Source organism: Artemia franciscana, chromosome 3 (genome assembly GCF_032884065.1).
Source record: "Artemia franciscana chromosome 3, ASM3288406v1, whole genome shotgun sequence".
Lineage (NCBI taxonomy): Eukaryota > Metazoa > Arthropoda > Branchiopoda > Anostraca > Artemiidae > Artemia > Artemia franciscana.
This window is the reverse complement of record NC_088865.1, coordinates 52,643,010-52,668,282: the sequence shown is the minus strand read 5'-3', so window position 1 is coordinate 52,668,282 and position 25,273 is coordinate 52,643,010. Positions and strand designations below refer to the sequence as shown.

Sequence of the window (25,273 nt, the reverse complement as noted above, 5' to 3'; positions counted from 1 at the left end):
TATAAAAAACCTTTTATCTAAAAAATGTAATTAGGATCATCTATAACCCCTGTAATAAAATGCAATTTTTACTTGTCCGTATTGTTTACATTGATATTATAGGGCTGTAGCTGCATATCTTCGGGCATTGAATTTAAGCCCAAATCATGCTGTTGTCCATGGAAACCTTGCTTGCGTCTACTACGAACAGGGTCTCATCGACCTGGCAATTGATACTTACAAAAGAGCTATCGAACTTCAACCGAACTTCCCCGATGCCTATTGCAATCTCGCAAATGCACTCAAGGAAAAAGGAATGGTAAGCATTTGGATTTATTTATTAGTACTTCAAGGTAAGTAAAATGGACAAAGTCTGCACTATCTGATTTAGCAGCCGCATATTTTAAAACTCGGACTCTTAACTTTATCAGGGAGGTGGAGAACCTCTTTGCGCGCTAAGATGCAGCTAAGACAGTTAAGACCGTACCATTTTTTCTAAATGATTGATTGGTTTATATTTTCTAATTCTCTAGCAATAGTTTATACACTATATATATTTTCTCAACCTAAAAAAATGTTCGCTATATTTCAGAATCCAAATGATAACCATTAAAAAAAAAAAAAACGAAAACAATATTTAGAAATATAAGTGTCTGAACAGGCTAGTACAATTTATATAACTGAGACATTTTCCCCTCATATCTTTCATCTAGCTTGGTCTGAACAATATCTAGTTTATAGCTGTAGTTTGTAATTGAAGATAAGTAGAATTGATAAGATAAAGAAAATCTATTTTTTCACTTTTTTCATGTTTTCATAGTTTATTCTCATAAACATTAAATTCTAATGAATTATGATAATTTTAATTATAATTAATAATGATTATAATTTAAATTTTTTCAAGTAATTCGAAGATGAATCAGAACAACTGTTGCCAATTTACGTTGTTCATCCCATTTTCACTGTACACCGAACAGGAAAATAGATTTTAAAATACGAACATAACTTCCAAAAGAAAACAATTTATGGTGGTTTAATTTTAAATATAACGGCTTATCACACTGATTCACACAAGGTCCGCTCCACATAAGCTCCATAACCTAAGCCACATCAAAAGTTGAAATCAAAGTGTAAAAAAATAGTGTAATTTCATCTGTCCTGGGGGGTTATGTCATATCCAAAGACATCGCCATTGTGTCTTTCAACTATACTGAGCAAAACGGCTATTTAGCAGATAAACTTTCTAATGATTTTTGTAACTAATTTATGTAACTAAGACATTTTCCGCTAAAATCTTTCATCATTTGGTCTGAACAATATCTTGTATATAACTGTAGTTTATAATTTAAGATAAGTAGAATTGATAAGGTAGCAAAAATCTATTTTTTCACTTCTTTAATACTTTCATAGTCTATTCTCATAAACATTAAATTTTATTAAATATTGATGTTTAAATTTATCCGTATAAAAATGGTTTATTGATAACTTTACTTGCATGGACGAAATACTTTTTCGGCCTCTTGAAATGAATCAAACCTCCTAAAACCAATGACCTGATTATACAAATGAGGAACAAATTTACATTTGCATATACAATTTGAATGTTATTTCTTTTTGTCAAAAATACCGGAGATTTGGTATATAATGTATTTAATGGTAAATATAATGCATATAGTATATTTGGTAATATGTTTGGAGTAAGTTGGAGATTTGGGATTAGATTTGGAGTAATTTTTTGCCACTGCTGCAGATTTATTTCAGTTTTGCTAATTGAAAGCAAAAACTAAGTAAATATTCCAGGTTTACTATGGGAAAGATAAAGTACCCTGGAGGTATGATGCTTTTAATAAAACATACCTGGATAAGGGGACGTCTTGAATACGTTAAAGAAAAGGTAAAAATATGCATTATTTTCGGACCTCAGTGATAAAAAGATGATAAAAATGACGCCCATCTAAAGTCGTCACCTTTTTTGAAGAATATAAGAAGCAAAATTACAAATGGGTCATTAGGGCTTTCGCATGGATGCAGTTGGAATTAGAAACTATTTTCGTTATAGAGTGTGGCCAAATTAAATAAGTAAAATGTCCTTGATGAAAGTCTTGCAAGCAGCAGCGGTACGAGACAGAGCACGTTATTGTTACAGAGTAAAATACACAGCGGAAACATCGTTAAAATTCTCCTTAGCTTGACGTTGATGTTTTTTTTTTTTCGAGATAAAGTGGATTTTTCACTTTCATTTTCATTAATTTTAATTTAAATTCCACTTTAATTTTCCTTAAAATGTTTAATTATTCCATTAAAATGTCCGTTAAAATGTTTTTTTTTTAGATAAAGTTGATTTTCCCTGTTTAGTAGCTTCTGGTAATACTTTGTTAAACGAATAGTAATTTTTTTCTAAACAGATTATGATTTAGCAGAGGGAATCTTTATCACCTTAAAACTTATTATTTTTGGAAAATTTATCTGATTCGCCCTTTCGTTTTATGCTTGACTAGTCGTAAAGAAATGGTGTGTATCAAAGAGAATTGGAAACTCAAAAGAGGAAATTAATGTTAGTCTCCGAGACAAAAAAAAACCTGCGGAAGAATCAACGCCATCTTACATTTCTAAGCAAAATTCATACATATTTGTTTCACTCTCTACCACTTTGCTCCTAGTAGTGATTGTGTTCTAGACATATCATGCCTTTTATTCAAATTTAATATCTTTAATTCAAAGTGGCTACTTTTACTATATCTTGATCTAGTAGCTGTAATTTTCTAGTGCGTCTTTACTAAAGCATATCGATACAGGAATTTATGTTCTTCTATGCAAGAAGTGAATGTAACTACTTGACCTGACACTTCTCGAAAATTTATTTCTCGAAAGGAGAATTTGTTGAAGAATTGAAGGAATGTTCTCTAAGGCCTCTTCGAACAGCGTGTACTGGAATAAATATTGTATATTGTGGCCTATCGGTCTTTGGTCACTTTCAGCACTAGACCAGATTCATTTCTTTAACCACCATAGCCATCAGAGCTATGAGGGGTATGTAGATCTGAACCATTTAAATTACGTACAGCGTTTTAGAGTTGAAAATAGCTTGTCGATATTGTCTTTTCAGGGACAAGGCGGGCCAGCTAAACTATTAAATTCTTGCTGTTAAATGGAAACTTTTGCACATTATTAATGTTTCAATACTCGTTATTTTTTTAATGACATTTAGTTTATTCATAGAGTTGTTTCTGATCATTTTTCTTAGAAGTAGAAGAAACTCTGCTTGATACTCTTAGTTTAAGATGATGACTAAAGCCTAAACCGCCTACCCTCTTTTTGATCTCCTATGTCGATTTATGTACACATATTTATATAACAATGGTAAAGCTAAGTAACTGCTAGGTAGTATGATATGCATCGAAATATCTGGCTAATTCCTTTCTGTTTCGTTGGGTTCATTTTAAGTGTATTCAACCCAGAATAATCACTAAAGCTCGGCTCTTAATCATGTTTCTGTAAGTCTCAGTTTAGTGTCCAGTATTTCTCCTTTTAGTTAAAATCCTAGTGAAGCTTTTTTAATCGCTTTTGTTTTTTATTGGGCTCTAAATTTCCTTCTGAGATGGTAACGATTGAAGAAGTTTGTTATTATGCAAGTCTCATTTGCTAGCCCCATGTATTTTGGGGATGGTAGGTTTTTTTTTCTTAGTTGCCCCCTTGAATCAACCTGATAAAGAACGTTCCAGATCAAAATTATATTGTTAATTGTTTTAAAGCGTGGTTGCAGAGGATTTGCGTCAGTTTTGTGTTAGGTTAATTTTCGAATACTGTCAAGTTCTTTTCTTTTCGACCCAAATAATAGCCGGGGGCTTACTTTTTTTGCGACCTTTATAAAACTCTTTTTGCAACCTTTGAAATTGCCAAGATGTCAAGGTTGCGTTCAGGAGGTGTTGAGATAGAATTTAAATTTCATAAAATGTTTTGATCATAATCAAATTCGCTGGAATTAGTGGAAAGCTGTCCTTACAAGGCTTGTTGATACCTTAAATTGAATCGTTATCTCATAATTTATTGACCGAATTTGGCCAAATTTTGAACACCATTATTGCTTTGAAGTACACAGTGACAAAACTGCATGCTTATTTAGACATATTTGCATATAAAAACTGCACTAGAATTTAAGAATATGTTTGAATAAGCCTTCTCCCAATATTTTACGATTTGTTTGAAGTTAAATTGAGTTAAAAAACCCAGAATCCCGTAGAAAGCTAAAAAAAAAAATTGTCCCCCGACTAATATAGACATTACCCCGTAAATAGATCGTAAAATATTGGGAGATTCAAACAGATTCTTAGATTCTACTGCAGTTTTTCATTTGCAAAAATGTCTCAATAAGCATGCACTTACTCGATATGAACGTCTGTCCCAAAAAGAAATATGACATTTTATTTGGAGGTCCATTTTTCAAATTTTATTTCTTGTTTCTTCTTCATATTAAGTAACGCATTCACCCAAGAATATCAATTGAGAGTTCATCGAGTATTCATCAGTTTTACCTTTAAGTTCTCCATGGTTTCCTTTTAGCTGAATTAATGATGAAGCCTCTGCTTTGATAGGTTTTTGCATCTTAGCTACTGTACTTTAACATTAACATTTTATGTCTCAAAGAAAAACGATTGCATAGTCTATCTATTTAGTCATTAATAATCTAGTTGATTATTAATGTAATTTTATTTTTACATTATTTCTTCATGTTTTTCTATTTTATTCTTTTATAAGTGTGTTTATTTTTGATTGATATTAAGGAATTATTAAGGTTATTATTGAAGTATTTACCAAGCTTAAAATGGGAATTATAAGGTTTTATGTGGTTGAGGTCGCTGAACTCTAAATTGTATAACTGGGCAAAATATTAATATCTAGGTTCAAGGGGCAAAAAACTAATATAATACAGATATGAGACGTTATACTAAGACGTATGACGTTATTACGTTATGTTACAGCGTAATGGCAAGGAATTTTTATTTCTACGTCTTAAGAGGCAAAAGACCTATAATATATCATTGCGGCATTGTAATAAGATGTAAGTCGTCACTATGTTTGGTATAAGTTGTAAAAAGTTATAGGGTCTAAGAGGGGAAAAACCTAAACTAAATTATTGTGACGTTGTAATAAAACGTAAGTCGTCATTTTTTCATGGTGCAAGTTATAACAACTTATAACGTCTAATAGCAAAAGACCTCTAATATATTATTCCGACGTTGCAATAAGGCGTAAGTCGTCATTATGTTTGGTATAAGCTATAACAAGTTATAACGTCTAAGGGGAAAAGACTTATAATATATTATTGTGACGTTTTAATAAGAAGCAAGCAGTCATTATGTTTGGTACAAGATATAACAAGTTATAACGTCTAAGAGGCAAAAGACCTATAATATAATGTTGCGACGTTGTAATAAGACGTAAATCTTTATTATCTTTGATACAAGTTAAAACAAGTTTTAATGTCTAAGAGGTAAAAAATCTAATATGCTATTGCGACGTTGTAATAAGTAATAAGACGTAAGTCGTCATCATGTTATGGTACCAGTCATAACAAGTTATAACGTCTAATAGGGAAAATATCTATAATATTCTTTTGCGACGTTGTAATAAGACGTAAGTCGTCATTATATTATGTTACAAGTTAAGAGGCAAAAGATCTATAATATATTATTGCGACGTTGTAATAAGACGTAAGTCATCATTATGCTATGGTACAAGTTATAACCTCTAAGAGACAAAAGACCTCTAATCTATTATTGCAACGTTGTAATAAGACGTTAATCGTCAATATTTTTGGTACAAGTTATAACATCTAAGAGGCAAAAGACCTATAATATATTATTGCGACGTTGTAATAAGACGTAAGTCGTCATTATGCTATGGTACAAAGTTATACTACGGAGTTTTTTTTTTAGGTTCAAGAGGCAGAAGACTGTTATAATACAGCGTTAAGACTGTGTCCATCGCATGCTGACTCCTTGAATAACTTAGCAAATATTAAAAGGGAACAAAGCTACATTGAAGAGGCTACTAGACTTTATCTGAAAGGTAGTTTGGGTGCTTATGGTTTGACTATTCTTTATTGGCTCTTTGCTAAGTTATTGTGGCTGAACTTGTGAGAAACTTTTGGCATTGTACTTAGTCGTCAATAATCCACCTCTTATATAATAGACCTATAATATATTATTGCGACGTTGTAATAAGACGTAAGTCGTCATTATGCTATGGTACAAAGTTATAATACGGAGTTTTGTTTTTAGGTTCAAGAGGCTCTTTTTTTTATATGAAAGTCTTTAAGAATTCAGTATATTGGCAATTTGCTATAGTTTGTAAGTTGCTATAGTCTAAGTTGCCAAGTCTACGTTTTGTCAAGCTAACGATCGGTCTCTACAAAGCCCAAAAGTTGGCATATCGAAGCATGTTCTTTTTTCATAGTCTGCTTTACATGAAAATGCAAAGTTCTGGTTTGCATGGTTTACATGAAATGCCTGCTCTACATGGTTTATTTGAGTTTCTTGAACCCTAAATGAAGACTGATTCTATTAAGTTGGTTAAATGGAAACTCATACCAAAAATAGAAATAACCAGGAACTCAATTTTTAATGAAAAAGACCTTTATGTGCAGTCACGTAGCTTTACGTTTAATGGCCACCAAGTTTAAATATAGGAATGTGTGCGAAAAATCAGCAAAAAATCAGCGAAAAATATATCGTCATGGAGCCTTAGAAATTGTCACTTTCCTGCTTGCTATAGCAAATGACAAATGCTGTGATAAATCTAAACTATATATTAATGGGGATAATATAAAAATATTCAAGATTGAACAATTAAAATTATTAGTTAAGTGACTTACCAACAAACAGTCTATTCCTATTCTGTTTTATATATCCCTTGAGTTGACTATTGTTATATCAATAGATTCCTCATTCTCTTCTGCAATCCAAACCATATCACATTGCATAACTTGTATATATTCCCACTTGCCAATATTTGTTGAATAGCCCTACTGAACATAAAAGTTCTACCGCCCTTGTATTACTGAACAATCAATTGCAAATACATTGGGTATTACGAACGTTTGGTTAGGCTGGTTTGTAAACAGGAAAAGTTTCTGTTTGTTTCCTTTTACAATTTAGTGTCGCAACAAAGCACGAAATTTACGTAGCGAAGAAATCTTAATGAATGTATAACAACCAATAGAAAAATCACAAAATAATTTACTGTTTTCAGGTCGGAATAGACCATGGATAGAGACAGGCGCGCTCCCACGGGGTATGTGTGTGCTAAAGGGTTATAGCCCTCCCCCTCTCCAAAGAAAAAAATCAGCAGAAAAGCTTAAAAATTTCTTTACATTTCCGTTGGTTGGCCCAGGGACCCCTGGTCAGCCCCCCATAATTTTTTTCTGAGTACGCCACTGGATGAAGTGAGGGGGCAAGGAATCACTTAATTTTGATATCCTTGGTACTTCAATATAATGAATTAAGTGCTGAAAATTTGGTGAATATTGTGTCCATTTTGTTGTTTATGAAAGTGGTAAAAGCGGGGAAGAGTAGTCTTTTGCTAACTCGGAAATTTGTTACGCCCGAATGAGGCATTCAATAATACATCCTAATCCTGAACTGGGACTAGAGAAGGCGGAGCGAATAATTGCATCTTGGACATGACAACGTTTTGTACAAAATAGAAACAAATTGTTCTGCTATGCCAATATTTATTTTGGGTGTTTAGGGTATTTTAGACGGATATTAGGGAAGGGGGCTTGACCAAATCTTGTACAAGCAACAGCTGAAAAGCTTACTAAAATAGTCTGAATAATTTCTCATTCCCAAAAGTAATTACAGACATTAAGTACATTGCTTTTCTCTTGTGAAATTATGGAAGGTAGGCCATATATTAATTTGGCCCATCGACAGTGTGAAATTTTAAAATTGAGGCAAAGATTGTGTCCGAAACATTATTAATATAAACCACATTTATTTAATACTGTCATATTTATTGGGGTCCCTATTTTGAATATTGTTCTGTTTACTATTGGACCAATGAGATCTACAGTTGAATTATTAATTAGTTACTTATCAATTAGTTATTTTTTGTATGTGCACATAGGCTAAACTTGAAAAGCATTTTTTTTTTATCGTAAAAGGGTCCGGGAATAGAGGTGGGGGGTAGGCTATTCAGTGTTCTTTTAAATATTCATTTATTTTGAATACTTGAAGTAATGTTTTTTGTTTATTACTATTTGTTTGTTTATTCTTTAGTATTATTAAATAAAAAAAGCAAGTTTTTAAATGAAAGTAAGGAGCAACATTAAAACTTAAAACGAACAGAAATTACTCCGTAGATGAAAGGGGCTTTTCCTCCTCAACGCCCCGCTCTTTACGCTAAAGTTTGACTCTTTCTCTTAACTCTATTTTTAAAACAGTAAGAAAGTTTAGCGTAAAGAGCGGGGCGTTGAGGAGGAAAAGCCCCTTTCATATAAGGAGTAATTTCTGGTCGTTTTAAGTTTTAATGTTGTTCCTTACTTTCATTAAAAAAACTTGTTTTTTTTATTTAATTTGTGGGCGTTTTGAATTAATGCATGTTTTGATCTTGACTCTCCGCACATAAAGAATTAAAACAAAATTTGTATATTCATTAATTGCAATTAATCGGAAGATCTTGAGAAAAAAGGAGCGAGGGAGGAGGCTTAGTTGCCCTCCAAGTTTTTTATTACTTAAAAAGCAACTAGAACTTTTAATTTTTTACAAACGTTTTCATTGGTAAAAAATATACGTAACTTACGAATTAACTTACGTAAAGACCTTCTATATTCTTATGTTTTATTGCGTATATGAGGGGGTTCAACCCTCGTTGATACCTCACTCTTTGCACTAAAGCTTAGATTTTGTCCCAATTCCTTAAGAATGACCTCTGAATTACAAAGGCCGTAGGATAAATAGTTGAAATTACTAAAAATACGTTAGCTTAAATAGTGAGGTATAACGAGGAGATAAACCCCTCATATGCGTAATAATTTTTGTTCGTTTTAAGTTTTAATGCTGCTCCTTACTTTCAGTAGAAAAAACTTTTCATATCTATTTTTTCATTGATTTTTCAAATAATGCTAGAAAATCCTGCGCCCCCTTCATTGAAGTTCTCTTCCCCCATGAGAAGTTTCTCCATGGAAATATCCTCCCACGTAACCCCCTCTCAACTCTCCCCCCTAAACCAAAAAAAAAAAATACCCCTGGAAACGCCTGTACAATTCCCAGTAACCATTACTATATGTAAACACAGGTCAAAGTTTGTAACTTGCAGCCCCTCCCACTGGGACTGCGGGGGAGTAAGTTGTCCCTAAAGACATAGTTAAAAGGTTTTTCGACTATGGTGAATAAAATGGCCATCTCAGAATTTTGATCCGGTGACTTTTGGGAAAAAATGAGCGTTGGAGGGGGCCTAGGTGCCCTCAATTTTTTGGTCACTTAAAAAGGGCACTAGAACTTTTAATTTCCGTTAGAATGATCCCTCTTGATACATTCTAGGACCACTCAGTCGATACGATCACCCCTGGGGGAAAAACAAACAAATAAACACGCATCCGTGGTCTGTCTTCTGGCAAGCGAAATTCCACATTTTTGTAGATAGGAGCTTGAAACTTCTACTATGAGGTTCTCTGATACGCTGAATCTGATGGTGTGGTTTTCGTTAAGATTGTTTGACTTTTAGGTGGTGTTTCCCCCTATTTTCTAAAATGAGACAATTTTCTCAGGCTCGTAACTTTTGATGGGTATAAATGATCTTGATGAAACTTATATATTTAAAAACAGCATTAAAATGCGATTCTTTTGATGTAACTATTGGTATTAAAATTCCATTTTTTAGAGTTTTGGTTACTATTGAGCCAGGTCGCTCCTTACTACAGTTTGTTACCACGAACTGTTTGATTGTTTTGTTTAAGTTTGTTTTGTTAAGGTATGTTTCATTTTGAAAAGTAAAGGGGGTTGTATTGTTCCAAAATAAAACTTGTTTGTTGCGTATTTTAACGTCTTTTGGTTAAGATTTTTAGGGGCGGGGGATATCGCGGTCAAAAATAAGGGAAATTCCTCATTTTTCAGTGTATAGGTGTGTTTACTTGTTATTGGTTTCGAGTGTTTATTATTTAATGCGATTATTTATTTATAGCGTTGGATGTGTTCCCTGAATTTGCGGCAGCTCATTCGAACCTGGCGTCCGTTCTTCAGCAACAAGGAAAACTCAATGAAGCTCTTATGCACTATAAGGAGGCAATTAGGTGAGCAACGCTTAGATATATGCTTCAGTGGTACATTCTTTTTGATTAATTCTTATCGAAAAAATATTTAATGTATCCTTAGCTGTTTTTTTCCAGTTAATGATATTTGAGTAAGTTGTGTATGTACTCTTACTTATAAATGGTCTACTCGTCTAGCCTATTAACTCAGTCAGAGCTGGAGTTTTTTTTTCTCTCAGGGTGGGCAAATTTAGACTCTGCACACACAGATGTTGTACTAGTGGCTATTCTTTTCCCTCGAAAAGTAGTATTTTTTTTTCTCTGGAAAATTAAGACATTGTGTAACCATTCTGCAGCTGGGATTGTGTGTGTGCGTGTCTATGTCTATATCTAAGTGTTTGCATTTGTGTTAGAATGTAAAGAACATGTTAAGTTTTACAAACCTGAAAGATTGTCCTTTTTAATGTCCTCTGCAGGACCCCTGGGAACCCTTAGATCTCGCCTTAAAAACAACCAAAAAACTCCTTAAATGAGAAAGTTGCTGGCATCTGATATGATATGACTATTGAGACTGATATGACTCATCCCTATCCACAGTAAGTAATAGTTATAAAGGGGGGGGGGGGGTTTAAAGTTAAGTTGATTCCCCCAAGGTTAGTCTTAGACTAATTCTGACAAGCAAAGCCATAGATATGAAAGTTTCATGGGTAAGGAACGATCAACGTGAGAGACTTCATCTCGTGATAAATGAAAAATAATCTGGACGACAGCCAATAACGTCGGGCTTTTCAGACATACTATGTTTGATGTTTAACACATCAAAGGCAAGATTGGACTATAGATGTGATTATAGTCTTGCTTAGGCATTCACACTGAGTTTACTTTTTGATAAAGAACTAGATAAAAATATTCTCTATTTGGTTATTTGTGGCCAAAAAATACTCTTTCCATTATCGAAGTCGTTTTCTAATCAAATACAACCAGCTTTTGCAGATGCTTTCTGCAATAGGGGAAACACTAAATTAAATGGGCTACATAAACAGAGCTTTACAGGGTTTTGCAAGAGCAATACAAAGTTGTTTGATGCGGGCCTTTCCAAAATCCTTCGTTTGACAGATTCCTTGGTGGGGGTGGGGGGGTAGGGGCGAGGATAACATTTGCTGCTTAAAAATAGGAATTTGTGTAATTATTATAACTATTCTTGCTGTTTTGTTTTGTTCGACAGTTTCGTGGAAATGAAAGTGAAAACGGTGTAATAGTAAACTGTACTTTTGCCACGTAGGGGGGGGGGGGGGCTGAATCAGCCACTGCCTTTGGAACGACTCCGCTCCAAGTTAGAACATGTTTTAGATTGTGTGTGTGTGTTTTTTTTAATTTAAGATCCTCTCTGGAAAAGGGCCCTTCCCCCCTGAGATTAAATTTCTGCGTGCATGCATTTCCCAGACCAAACTTTTAGTTGCCTGAAGACTTTCCGATTTTCCTGGGTGTGAAGAATCCAATGTTTCAACAGAAATCGTGTTTATTGGTACGACTATTAATTTTTTCCGGAAAATAGTATCTTTTCAACTTTTCAAAGTCATGGGAAGGGAGGAGACTCGCTATGGGTTTCATTTTTTAGCGAGTTTTCGTAATGCCTACGGCATACAGTAATATTACCATAACTGTGTTTAATCTCATTTTGTGAGCTTCAGTATTCGTGCTCGTTGGACTCTGCATATTTGTGGTTACAGTTGCCTCTATTATCATATTATTTTTCTTCTTATAGAATTCAACCAACTTTTGCTGATGCCTACAGTAACATGGGAAATACGCTAAAGGAAATGGGTGACATAAACGGAGCTTTACAGTGCTATACAAGAGCCATACAAATCAATCCGGGATTTGCTGATGCTCACTCCAACCTTGCCTCCATCCATAAGGTACATTCTACCTTTCCTCTCGTACCGCATTAAAAAAAGAAAAAATCATATATGTATATACATCCACAGAACTAACGTAAGCAAACTGATATATATTATAATATTTATATATTATTTATTTTAATAATAATATTATGAATATTAATAACATTACTAGAATTGAGCAAAACTAGCGTTTTGCTGTAAATGCGAAACCTACGCAAAAAACAATAATTTTGTTTTAGCAACTTAAAAGCCACTAAAAAGCTAGCTTGCAGAAAATAATACACCACTCTATGAAGGAAGCCCTAGACCGTCAATCATTTTGATCAAAAGCTTCCGTCAATCGATTGGCTCAATCATGATTGACCGTCTAGGAACCTGTTTGATGCTTGAGTCGAGCGTTGACAGTGATTGATAGAAATTTTGAATGACTCAATAATTTGATCAAAATTAGTGTATTACATTAGCTTTGGTCGAGATTAAAAGGTTGATTGAAGCACACGTGGATTGATGGACGAAAACTTTTCATCAAAATGATTAACCGTCAAGGGCCTCCATAAGGTACGTTCTACCTTTCTTCTTGTACCGCATTCAAAAAAGTTTTTATCTTAAAATCAGTCAACGTTTTTATCAAAATCTTACATGTTTTTAGTTAACCCTGTCTTTAATTTTGAATGCATATTGTCTTTATTCTACCGAATATTGATTTGTAAAATTCACTTCTGCTTTTTTATATGTACCAAATTTTCTAAATTTTTTATACATATTTAGCCAGTTTTAGTTTTTTAAAACGGTTTTACCCTCAACATAAAACAGATTTTTCTTCTAATGAATAACCCACTCTGTTCGAAAATGTTTTGTCTCCCATCTGCTTAAAAGTTTTTGCATTCTAAGCCCTCATGGGAATTAGAATATATTCATAGCTAAGTAGCAAGGTAAATCAAGAAATACTATTTGTACCCAGATAATCGAAAAAGACTGATTGTGCAATATCTGGAGAACGACTTAAGTCGTCAAGTCCGAATTGTGTTGTCGAGGTTAAGCATGCTTTAAATTATGGCTTGGAGGAAAGAAGAAAGAAGGGCCTGCTGAAAACTTTTTTTCTCGACTTTTTCTTAATTTTGGTTTTATTTTCAATGTAAAAAGGTTATAAGCTTACATATATGAGCAGTTTCATAAAGAGTAACATATTAAAAAAAATTAAATAAAAAATGTTTTCTTTTCAGTTTTCAATACTCTGATGGTCAGTTTCTTAATTAAAACGGAATAAAAATTGAAAAATTGAAAATTGAAAAGTTAAAAAATTAAAAAAAGAACAGTTATAACGCGTTTTGGACCCGTAACACCTTCGGGCCCGTAAGTGGTTTTTGGAAATTTCCGCTCGAAATTGCACTTTTGCTTTTTAGAGGATTTCACTCCCCCTCCCCCTGGATAAATATTAAATCATCCCTCTGAAATGTTGTCAATTTGCACCTATCATGTGGTCGTCTCTAGTTAATATGATAACTTTAACTACTAAATGCGCGATTTAACAACCTCATAGATGTCTGACTTCTATTCTTTGTAATGTCATTTTTTTTAAAACTTAGCGCAAACTAACTTTAACTTATAAGAAACTATCAGTATTCTTTATTATTTTGAGCTAGTCCAGGGATGTCATTCCTTGGGATTTTCAGTCCGGAGAGAGGGATCTTGGAGAAAGTATATATTGTATATGCTACTCTCTAAAAGTGTATTATGTATCATTACTTATTATCTTGGGATTTTCTTTCAAACCTTCGAAATTTTTCACAAGTGAATCCTAGGATAATCTGGAATGATTTTATGCCCAGAAGCTTGTGTCAAAAGAAAGAAAGAAAAACTAGATTAGTATACTAGGAAATACCATAATAAGACAAAAAAAAAAAGAAAGAAAGAAAGCTTTACTCAGAAAACGTAAAAAGTTCAAATCTGAAAAACTATAATCCCCGTTAGTAAAACTTCTTAAGAGATTCTAGCAAAATTAAATGCATCTTCATACGCGTAGCCTAGGTCAATACAATGAAAATAAGAACAGTTTAAAGGTATTCAACATAATTGTGTTAAAAAAATGAATTAGTCTTTTCATTTGCTAATCTCGCGTTTTTTTCCCGAAGCTCCTTTGGTCCTTTTGACCTTAATAATTAATTTCGAACTTCGTTTGATTTCTGTGACTTTTTTACCTTCATCGACTTTAAAAACCTCTAAGGAGATGATTTGTTTTCTAGTTCAGCTGCTATGAATGCCCCTTCATAATGCCCTTAATTCCTGTTTATGCTAATAAATTTTTGTTTATTGGTAAATTTTTTAGTTTTGAGGATATAGTGGCGTCAATTCACGTAAATTTAGTGGAAGGGGAAAATTTCATTCTCCAGAATCTAGAGGTGGACCACAAACTTGTCTTTTTTCAATAAGAATACCAAAAACGATCCTTATCAATGAAAATACACAAAAAAAAAGTATTTTTCAGAATCTACCCGACGGGGTAAAAAAATCTAGAGGGGTCTTGTCCCCTGTCATCTCCCAAATCTACGCTATTGCTGAACCTCTATAACATCTTAATAGAATGGCCAATCTATTTTGTTTTATCAAGCAACAGAGAATTAGATAGTTTATTTGTAAAAATTTCGTGACTCAACCACTTTTCGTTTTTTTTATTAGCCTAATATTAAAAAAAAAAACCAATCAGTTATGGGCAATGTGTCTCTTCAGAAAAAAAAGACAGTCTTTGGAAAAAGGCTTGTAAAGTTATCTCTTTATTTTTCATTGATCAGACTTTAGGGTAACGTCTCAACTTAGGGGAAGATGAGATAAATGTTCTATTCTACAACAACAGAATAGAACATTCCTTTTTTTTAAACTTTAGATAGATCTTTCGATTAAGCTTTTAATGTTTGGATAAAATAAATGCTCAATTCATTTAACGAATTTTGCTGAAATTTTGTCGAATTGTGACATTGAAACTTTTAATTTGGTTCATTTTTAGATTTTCTTGATGGTTTTTCAATGGCTCTTTTTACTTGTAAGTTTTTTATGTTTTCCATTTAGTTTTCAGTTTTTGCTTATTCAATTAAGCCCTATTCCAATTAATGTTTTTGAAAAGATTCTTTTTTTTTTTTTTTTCTTTTTTTTTTGTCAAATAATGACCAAGGGTAGATTACTTTTTATATTTCTTGCCAAAGAGTATGGAGAACTAACAAGGAAGAACGATCAATTTCATTAAAAACTAAATCACCATTTAGAGGTAACCAGCAAAGTCACAAAGTTAATTACAAAATCCCAAATAAAAATATTTGGTGTATTATTTTCAAGTTTTGCTTTACGTACAATTGAAGGAAAAAAACTTTTTTTGCTTAAGGGGCACAGTAAGTATATTTGTGTGTTTTTGCTGTTCGTTCTTTTGTTTTTACTTGCATATCTTGTGCATGCTAACAAAGCCTCAAACATTTTATCAAACAGTTCGTGGTAACGAACTGTAGTAAGGAGCGACCCGGCTCAATAGTAACCAAAACTCTAAAAAATGGAATTTTGGTACCAATAGCTACATAAAAAAATCCCATTTTAATGCTGATTTTAAATATATAAATTTCATCAAGTTTAGTCTTACCCATCAAAAGTTACGAGCCTGAAAAATTGTGTTATTTTAGAAAATAGGGGGAAACACCCCCTAAAAGTCATCAGATTCAGCGTATCAGAGAACCCTACTGTAGAAGTTTCAAGCTCCTATCTACAAAAATGTGGAATTTTATATTTTTTTTTCAGAAGGCAGATCACAGATGCGTGTTTATTTGTTTGTTTTTTTTTGTTTTTTTTCTAGGGGTGATCGTATCGACCCAGTTGTCCTAGAATGTTGCGAGAGGGCTCATTCTAACGGAAATAAAAGTTCTAGTGCCCTTTTTAAGTGACACAAAAAATTGGAGGGCACCTAGGCCCCCTCCCACGCTAATTATTTTCCCAAAGTCAACGGATCAAAATTCTGAGATAGCCATCTTATTCGGCGTACTCGAAAAACCTTATAACTATGTCTTTGGGGACGACTTACTCCCCTACAGTCCCCGTGGGAGGGGTTACAAGTTCAAAACTTTGACCAGTGCTTACATATAGTAATGGTTATTGGGAAGTGTACAGGCGTTTTCAGGAGGATTTTTTGGTTGGAGGCAGCGGTTGAGAAGAGGGGGATATGCTGGGGGAACTTTCCATCGAGCAATTTGTCATGGGGGAAGAAAATTTCCATGAAGGGAGCGCAGGATTTACAAGCATTACTTAAAAAAAAACAATAAAAAAATAAATATGATAAAGTTTTTTTTTCAGCTGGAAGTAAGCAGCAGCATTAAAACTTAAAACGAACAGAAATTATTACCCATATAAGGGGCTCACCTCCTCCTAATTTCCCGCTCTTTACACTAAAGTATTTTTAGTAATTTCAACTATTTATTCTGTGGCTTTTTTGATTCATGGGTCATTCTTAATGAATTGGGACAAAATTTAAGCTTTAGTGTAAAGAGCGAGGTACTGACAAGGGGGCGAACCCCCTCATATATGTAATAAAAACATGAGAATACAAAAGTTCTTTACGTAAGCTAATTTATAAGTTACGTATATCTTTTACTTATAAAAAGACTCGTAAAAAATTAAAAGTTCTAGTTGCCTTTTTAATTAACCGAAAATCGAGGGCAACTAGGCTTCCTCTCCCGCTCTTTTTTCTTCAAAATCATTCGATCAAAATTATGAGAAAGTCCTTTAGCCAAAAAAAAAAATAAATATATAAATTTCGTTTTAATTATTCCTCTGCGGAGAGCCAAAATCAAAACATGCATTGATTCAAAAACGTTCAGAAATTAAACAAAAAAAAAAACAAGTTTTTTTTTAATGAAAGTAAGTAGCCACATTAAAACTTAAAACGAACAGAAATTACCCCGTATATGAAAGGGGCTTTTCCGTCTCAACGCCCCACTCTTTACGCTAAAGTTTTTACTGTTTTAAAATGTAGAGTTAAGAGACATAGTCAAACTTTAGCGTAAAGAGCGGGGCGTTGAGAAGGAAGAGCCCTTTTCATATACGGAGTAATTTCTGTTCGTTTTAAGTTTTAATGTCGCTACTTACTTTCATTTAAAAAAAAACTTGTTTTTTTTTATTTAATAGTCAATAAGAAATCGTTCAAGAGGAAAAGAATCCGTCTATTTTCTAAATATTAGAGGTTGAATCCTATTTATCCCAGACCTTAATTTGAAAACCAGGTTATAGCAAATTTAAAAAAAAATTGGCTTTGAATTATTCTAGTTCCGTTCGGTAACGCTGCACTGTCAGTGACGCTAGTATTTTTAAATTCTTGATAAATACATGTTAATGTTTTGTCTAATAATTTTCCTATATTCTGAGATTATTGTCAATTTAGTAAAAAAATTAGTTAACTCTGAGAACTTTATTTTGCTGGCTCTAGCACTTTTTATCTTCTATTTCGTTTTCCCTTGGAAAATATGCTAGGAAACTGTTGTTTTCCGGGATAATAAATTTCCCCGTAAGAATGTTACATTCTAAATAATGGTTCTAAATATTGGTCATTGATTTCACTGCATAACAGGAATGAATCGAGTAAATAAACATATACGTACGGAAGATATACGGTGAATTAAGCAGTTCAGCTGCCAAATAGATTAGCTGTACCTTTTTTAATTTTTAGAGCTTTAGTGCCAAATCATTTAGTCGACTTAACTTTATATATTCATAAGTGAATTCTTCTAAACTCTTGATTAGTGACCCTCCCCCTCCGCAAAGGAGAGGTATTTTTTCATTGAATGCTAGATAAATTTAGAACATACTCAAACTCAATTTCTGTAATTTAACACATAAGAAAAGACATAAAACAAGGAAAAACAGCATAAATATGTTTTGCCCAAAATTTTAAGAAGATTTAATAGATAGATAGATAATTTTTTATTTGCAACAATCACATAAATAAATATGACAAAGCAGTACACATGCCTGGTTGCATACTTTAGCACTGACAATATTACAATGTTACTTACACTACGAAAATAAATACTAGCACAGACTATATTAAATACTATGTTACATACATACATATATACTACTAATAATGAGACTAATTGAGTACAACTCTTCCTAGTTATTGCTAGGCGAAGTTGGTTGACCTGGAAAATAAGCTACACAGCTTAAAATAAAAAAAAAATTCTAAGACTTACAAATTAGATTTGTCTGGCCGTTGTTGTATCAATATACGATAATTTTCTTTTTTCCAAAAAAATATTTTGGGGACTCCTTCAAAAAGATTGTGAAGTTAGCAGAACCAGAGTGCCACTCGTCTAAGATTTGAAAAATATGTAAAGACTGTTGCGCGTGCGACACGGAAATTTTTTCGAGCTGTGTAGCTCAGCTAACTTGACTACGTTGTTAAGTTAGCAGAATCAGAGTGCCACTCGTCTAAGGTTTGAAAAATATGTCAAGACTGTTGCGCTTGCGATACGGAAATTTTCGAGCTGTGTAGCAGTATCCTCAATATCTTATGATACGTTTTGCTCTTTTTGAACGCATCAGAACAGTTTCAAGATAGTTTAATTATTCTTGGGGCAAGTTTAGTAACCCTAAACCATAGACAAACATAATGTTTACCTGTAAAAAAGTTTAATGGCTCAATAATTTTTATTTGTTTTACTGGATAAATTTTTTTTTACAGTAGAACCAACCGTGTTTTAATTCCAGTCATATCTGTGTCGGACAATTACACTTCCTTGTTGTTGCTTAGCACTACTTAACCTGAAACCTTATTTAACCAAGTTTTAAAAGGGAAGTAGATTTTGCACTTCATAAATAAGAAAGGTGAAAAACGGATGGTTTTGGGAAACAAGTCCTAAAAATGAGCCAATTGGAGGTGGAGCTTCATACTCCATAAATAAGGAGGTGGAGCTTCACACTTCATAAATAAGAAAGGCGAAAAAAGGATGGTTTTGGGAAACGAGTCATAAAAATGAGCCAATTGGAGGCGGAGCACACTTCTAAGACAAAAGATTAAACACTAATCTCTGTTTTTTACTTTTCCATAAGTCTTATAGATGTTAAGTTTGATTGACAGAGCTCGGAAATTTTCGAGCTCTGTGGCAGTCTCCTTAATATCTCATGATAAGTTTTGCTCCTTTTGAATGCATCAGAACAGTTTCAAGATAATCTAATTATTCTTAGGGCAAGTTTAGTAGCCCTAACCCACAGCTTAGATATACAATACAGTTACGAAGACTCCTATATTGCCCATGAGAAGCTTTTGGTACAGAGCTCTGAACTTGGCGCCTCCTCCAAGCCCGCGCTGCGACGCGTAGATCTTGCTACAATACCATAGGTGGGAACGCAATTTTGTTGTGTTTCCAACCGGCATAATTTTCACATAGCAATGAACTACAGCTTTACGATTCTATTCACGACGTCAGTCCAATTGCTCTGACTTTTAGATTCAGACTGCCAGTTTCCTGTCTCCAGCTGCTAGGATTGCTACTGCGCACTGTGCCCCAAAAATGAATAGAGTCTTCATAACTGTATTGTATATCTAAGCTGTGCCCTAACCATAGACAAACATAATGTTTACCTATTGTTTTGACCCCCACTAATTATAAACTAAACACTGCTCTCTATTATATAGAGAGAATCCCCCTATTATCTCTATAATATATAGCTGCTCTCTATTATGTATGCATATATTACATATGCTGAATTATATTGGAGTACCTAGAATTTGGCAATAGCAAAACCAATAAAACTGATTTCTAAATGGACATGTAAATGACAAAGGGGTTGCTCAATATCCTTTAAAACCTTGTTTTGATGCTATATTTACACTATAATTGATGCCAAATTAAAAAAAAACTTCGCTTTTCTAAGGCATTGGGTTACTTTTCTTTGTTATAATGGGTTTTTATGTTTTGAATTGGCTGAAATTGCAGGTTGATTGAAAATACCTCGTTAGTACAGTTGTTAAGCTCCGTATTTCGTGAATGTGAAGGTAACATCTTGCGTCAAAATTGTTCATTTATTTGAAATTAGTTTTTTGTGACCTCATCTCGCTAAAAAGAACAAAATAAGACCGATGAACTTTTCTGTCATCCCCGCTGGGATATTGAGGTGCGATGCGCCTGCTATAATCACCTGAACTCATAAGGCCGGTCTCAAAATCGAATATTTTGTTAGGATACTTTGCGATCGTGACGTCATCAAATATATAAAATCTACATATATATAAAATTATCCTCATTTTTTGCAAATAGACTTCAAGTCCAGGAAACTAACAAAATAAGCATGGGGACTGATTCCATCATTCCATGTTGGCATATTCAGACGAAGTGCACCTATTTTTAGTATGGTCACAAAGTCAAAAACTTTGGCCTCATCTGTTTTGTGAGGAACTGGGCTCTGAAATCGCAGATTTTGGAGCCAAAACACACAGTGTGTTGTTGTACACTATGCTTGTTTATGCGAGGACTGGAGCCTGAATTAATCTCAGTTAACTAGCTCCTCGTAGTGGTGGGGATGACCTTGGTGTCAATATCTGTTAAACAACACAGTTGTGATTATAGGATCATGGATTCCCTTCTTCGAGACTAGAAAAATTGAGGGTTACTTGTCCGAAAATAGGGTGACTGGAGGTGTCTATCTGTGCAATCAGTTTTCAAACATTATACATTCCAGTTCTCTTTTTGCGCCATTTAGCAGTTTTTTTGTCGGAAGTTCAGACAGCTGAATTTGGAAGAGATATAAGCATTTGGTATTATCAAATAAAAGATTGAGTCAAGTAGACATAGGGGCTGATGGAACGCTGCTTTCGTGTGACAAAATTAACATGTAATTTAAATGAAGAATATGGAATTTAAAATTCATGTGCTTGAAGATAAGACAACTTCAATGAAAAATTCGAAAAAAACTGTCTAATTTAAAATTACACCGAACCGTAGAATTTGTAATTTTACTCATTATAACCAAACTAATAATCGATAGATGCATGCCTCCTAGGTTTCTTTGCCTTTTTACAAGGTTTACAGTGCCATATGTTACTTGATTGTAGGTCGTTAATTTTGAGCTGTGTATGAATTAGAATCTATCGACTTCGGCAAGGAATTTTGGCGCTTCATTTGATTATCTATTGGCACGATGGAAATTCGACTTGTAAAATGTTAACCATCATGTCCACTTTTGTCGTTTTTTGAGGACAGGGTTTTTTTTTCTTGTCGACGTAGATACTAAATTCAAAAAGTAAACTCAAAATGGAGTACGAATTGATGACATTTGTCACGAAAAAAATGATGGTTAGTAACGAAAAATACTAGGGAGTATTTGAATATTTTTTTTTGATTAAACAAAAGCTGATAGTTGGTTAATACATTATTAAATATTGGTGGATTTGAAACAGCCGTCATAAAATATATTCAATTTGATATTTGCAGTTGATATAGAAAGTTACAAATTAAACGTTAAAAAGTAAAATGTCGACTTTCAACATTGTAATGCTAGTCCAACGCAGCTTTGATAATCGGATAATAACGAAAATATACTCCCTTCGTTAGGCTGTCAAAATCGTTTCACCATTTTATCTAAGGATTTAGAAGGTTTGCATAAAAATGGGCCCTAAAACTTTACCATTATCCAGATGGGAACCGAAATGAGAGAGACTCAGACACAAATAGCCAATGCAAAATCAATACTAAACTGCAACGAAATGAGTTCTCTTAGCAGGAGGATGAAAATGAAAGATTTTTTCAAAAGAGAAAAGCTCACGGAGAAAAAAGAGGGAGAGGAACCTAATAAAATGATGTTTTAAAACCTTGAAAGTCAGAGAATATAGGTTACAAATGTCCTAACGCTGTCAAAAATGATGCATTAACGTAGATGTATCTTCGAAAAGGTAGGAAATGTAATCTTCGCAAAATATATATTCAGGAGATACATGATGAAAGAACATTGACTTTATCATTACAGAAATGTAATGATCAAAAGGAAATTGCATTTTTTAGGAAGTCGGGGGGGGGGGGGGAGCGAGAAATAATCGTTACAGAATAGTGACAAGAATAGTTATCACTGTTGAATATAGTGTATTATTTTAACTAAATTTGCAAAAGCATGAGAAAGTGAGGAAATGGCATCTTAGGCACATTAAAAATGTTTGCCATGTCTCTTGTCATTTTTCCAATTCAATGGCTAGGCTATTGAAACCTTGATTGAAGGAGGCGATATATGGCATTGATGGATAGACGGCTGGAATGAAACTTTGTTGGTTCTACAGAGGTTCTAATAGAGATTTTTGCTGGCAATCCACTTTTTTTTTATCTATGAAGATAAGGAGTAAACATTATATTCTATTTTGATGGATATTTTGATGAATCTTTTTGATGGATATATTTCTTTTTTTTTTCAATTTTCTTTTTGATGGATATATTTGATATTCTATTTTGATGAATCTTTGAAGATGATCTTCAAGATTACATGGTAATCTATTCTTATGAACACTATCAAATTTACAGTTAATTTTTCAGTCCATTTCTAACTTGCTAAAGAATTTGCTTTAAGATTTCGATAATAGCCAAAAAAATTATTAATGCAAGATGTGATGCAAGGGTGGGACGTGGAGTGGAAAGGGAGCTTTGACCCCTCCCCCGCAGAAAATGGAATGGTAATAAGAAAACCCCGCTGGAACCCATTTAACAATTGGAAATATAATAGACGAGCGCTGGCAAAACTCTACATACTGTGATCAATCAGTCCTTTATACGGCAGGAATTTACCTCATCCTGAGAAAAATTGATTTAAAAAGAATCCGGAGTAGTTATTTCAGGTACTGTAAGTTTCTCCTTTTCATTCCTCCTTGGACACGTAACTGAATCCGAATTGGTAAATATGATGTACCTGTTATAGTATTAAAGTTGGAAAAGCTGCACAGAAAGCTCTCAGATACTGCTCTTGATGGGTTTTCTCCACATAATCGTCTTGCAAAATTTTTTCTATAGTTATATTTTGTTGGCTGAGCTTTTGTTTTCCTTTTTTTTTGTGAATTTCATTTTTTGTGTGTATTTAATGTTGATGAGAAAAAACGATAGAAAGCACATTTTTAGGCCAAAGATAAAACAAAGAATTCAAGATAAACTTACCTTCTAAAGTGCTGAAGAAATAGAAATCGAATTGAAAGAAAGCAGAGGATAAGTGGAGCCACCCTTTAACAACATAAGTAATAGGGGGACTTAAAGCAGTGGCATCAATTTACAGAAATTAGGGGAGACAGATACTATGTTTTTTTTATATACACTCACCAAAATATCCATTTCTCAATGAAAACATTGAAAACCGGTAATTTTCAAAATCTAGAATTGGGAGGGAGGAGGGAGGGGACAGATGCGGGGACAAAAAGCGAATTAAAATTTAAAGTCAGTGTACACTTGTCATACACTTAGTAAAACGTTTTTTTTTCTTGCAATATATACAACAAAATCTAACATTTTTACGAAAAAAGGATATTAAGTGGAGTCTAATGTTTTTCCACCAGCGCGCTTCGTAACGAAGGAGTTACTTAGAAACTTTAGAAGAGTCTCATTCGACTGAAAGTAGAAAGTTCCTATTGCCGTTTTTAAGACTCCTTAAAAGCTGTCATGGCTGAGTGGTCGGCGCACTGGCGTGGGAATTCTGTGTCCAAGGGGCACGGGTTCAATGCCAGTCGTGACCAGTTATTTAGTTTGGGATTGGGGTCAGTGGCGTGACTCTGTAAGCTCAGCCAGAGTCGACCCAGCTCTAAATGGGTATCTGGAGAAATCTGGGGAAGGTAAACAGGAAGGCTGTGTGAAATTACATGATGGTTGGCCCCCAACCCGCCATTGCACTTCCTGGCTGAAGGGCCATGAAACGGAGATCAACATCACCGGTTAAGACCTTAAGGGTCTAGTGCGGTTTTACTTCTTACTTCTACTTCTTTCTTTTAAGACTCAAAAGTGATTAGATGGCTAGCAGCCCTTCTCTCTCCCCCCCCCCCCTCTGCAAGGGTCCTATTTCTAAAATATTATCTCAGCATAATAAATAGAAAACATAGAGGTCAAGAAGGTGCATTTTCTGAAAATTTCCTATTTCTAGCAATTGAGGCGAAATAATCTTTAAAATGTTATTGTTTAAGGCCTTAATAACTATGGAGTGAATAAAAGCGTGTTACCACTGTCAAATATAGTGTATTATTGTTGCTAAAATTTGCAAAAGCATGAGAAAGTGAGGAATAGAATCTTTGCAAAATATAAATTCAGGAAACTTAGGGGAGACTGGGGTAATGGCGTTCACCTAAGGTAAAATGAGAATAAAAAATAGCATAAACATAAAATTCAAACGAAATAATGTTAAATCGCTGACATAGTATATTTTACCTATTGTATACTTAAATTGAGCCTTAGACAAGCTTACCTATTGGTATTTTGAATGATTTTGCAAAAGCAGCTTTGACCGGTATTACCCCCTATCATAGGGTAATGGCAGTCGCTAAGGTCATGTTCTACTAAATGGCTGTAAATTAAGAAATATGAGAAATTTCAAAGACAAAAACATGTTAAACTTAAATCGTTATATTTTTATTGTTACATAATTCCGTATTTAGGAAATTACAAAAATGTAATTGAAAGCATGGACATAATTAGAAGCCAAACACTTGAAAAAACATCTTTCCATACAAAAAATGGCTCACAAAATTAAAGCGCCAATATATTTAACTCATGAGCTTTAAGAACTTTAAATCAATTTCACTTTCTGGAGCACATGTCACATAAACACGCGTCAGGAGTGTCCCATCCAGGACATTCTTGATGTGCCCATAATGCACAAGAGGTGGACCGACATCATACCTCTCCATCCTTCTATGTGTCTTCGCAATAGAAATAAACCTTTTTACCCTTTACCCTTTTTCTCAAAAAAAGGGTAAAACCTTTACCCTTTTTCTCAAACAAAGCTCACTTTTATTCGTCTTCACAAACGTTTTCCTCATCAATCGATTCGCTCTCTTTTTTTTTCTTAAAGCAGGATTTTCATCGCTGTTGAAGTTAAGATCTGAGAATGTTGCTTTTGTCTCGCTCCTTTTCTTGGTTCATCAGCCCAACTACTGCATCCA

The 25,273-nt window shown here is 33.7% G+C and overlaps 1 protein-coding gene across 4 annotated transcripts in view; it reads left to right on the top strand.

Annotated features, from left to right (window-relative positions):
- LOC136025400 (UDP-N-acetylglucosamine--peptide N-acetylglucosaminyltransferase 110 kDa subunit-like) overlaps positions 1–25,273 on the top strand; it is a 139,931-nt gene that overhangs the window by 70,246 nt on the left and 44,412 nt on the right. For 2 of the 4 annotated variants that reach the window (XM_065701400.1, XM_065701402.1), the window contains 5 exons: positions 103–298; positions 5,916–6,048; positions 10,162–10,270; positions 11,994–12,147; positions 15,134–15,169. In XM_065701400.1, coding sequence (XP_065557472.1) covers positions 103–298; positions 5,916–6,048; positions 10,162–10,270; positions 11,994–12,147; positions 15,134–15,169 — 628 coding nt within the window. The remainder of the gene's footprint in view (positions 1–102; positions 299–5,915; positions 6,049–10,161; positions 10,271–11,993; positions 12,148–15,133; positions 15,170–25,273) is intronic. The other 2 variants (XM_065701401.1, XM_065701403.1) reach the window with 1 other exon arrangement.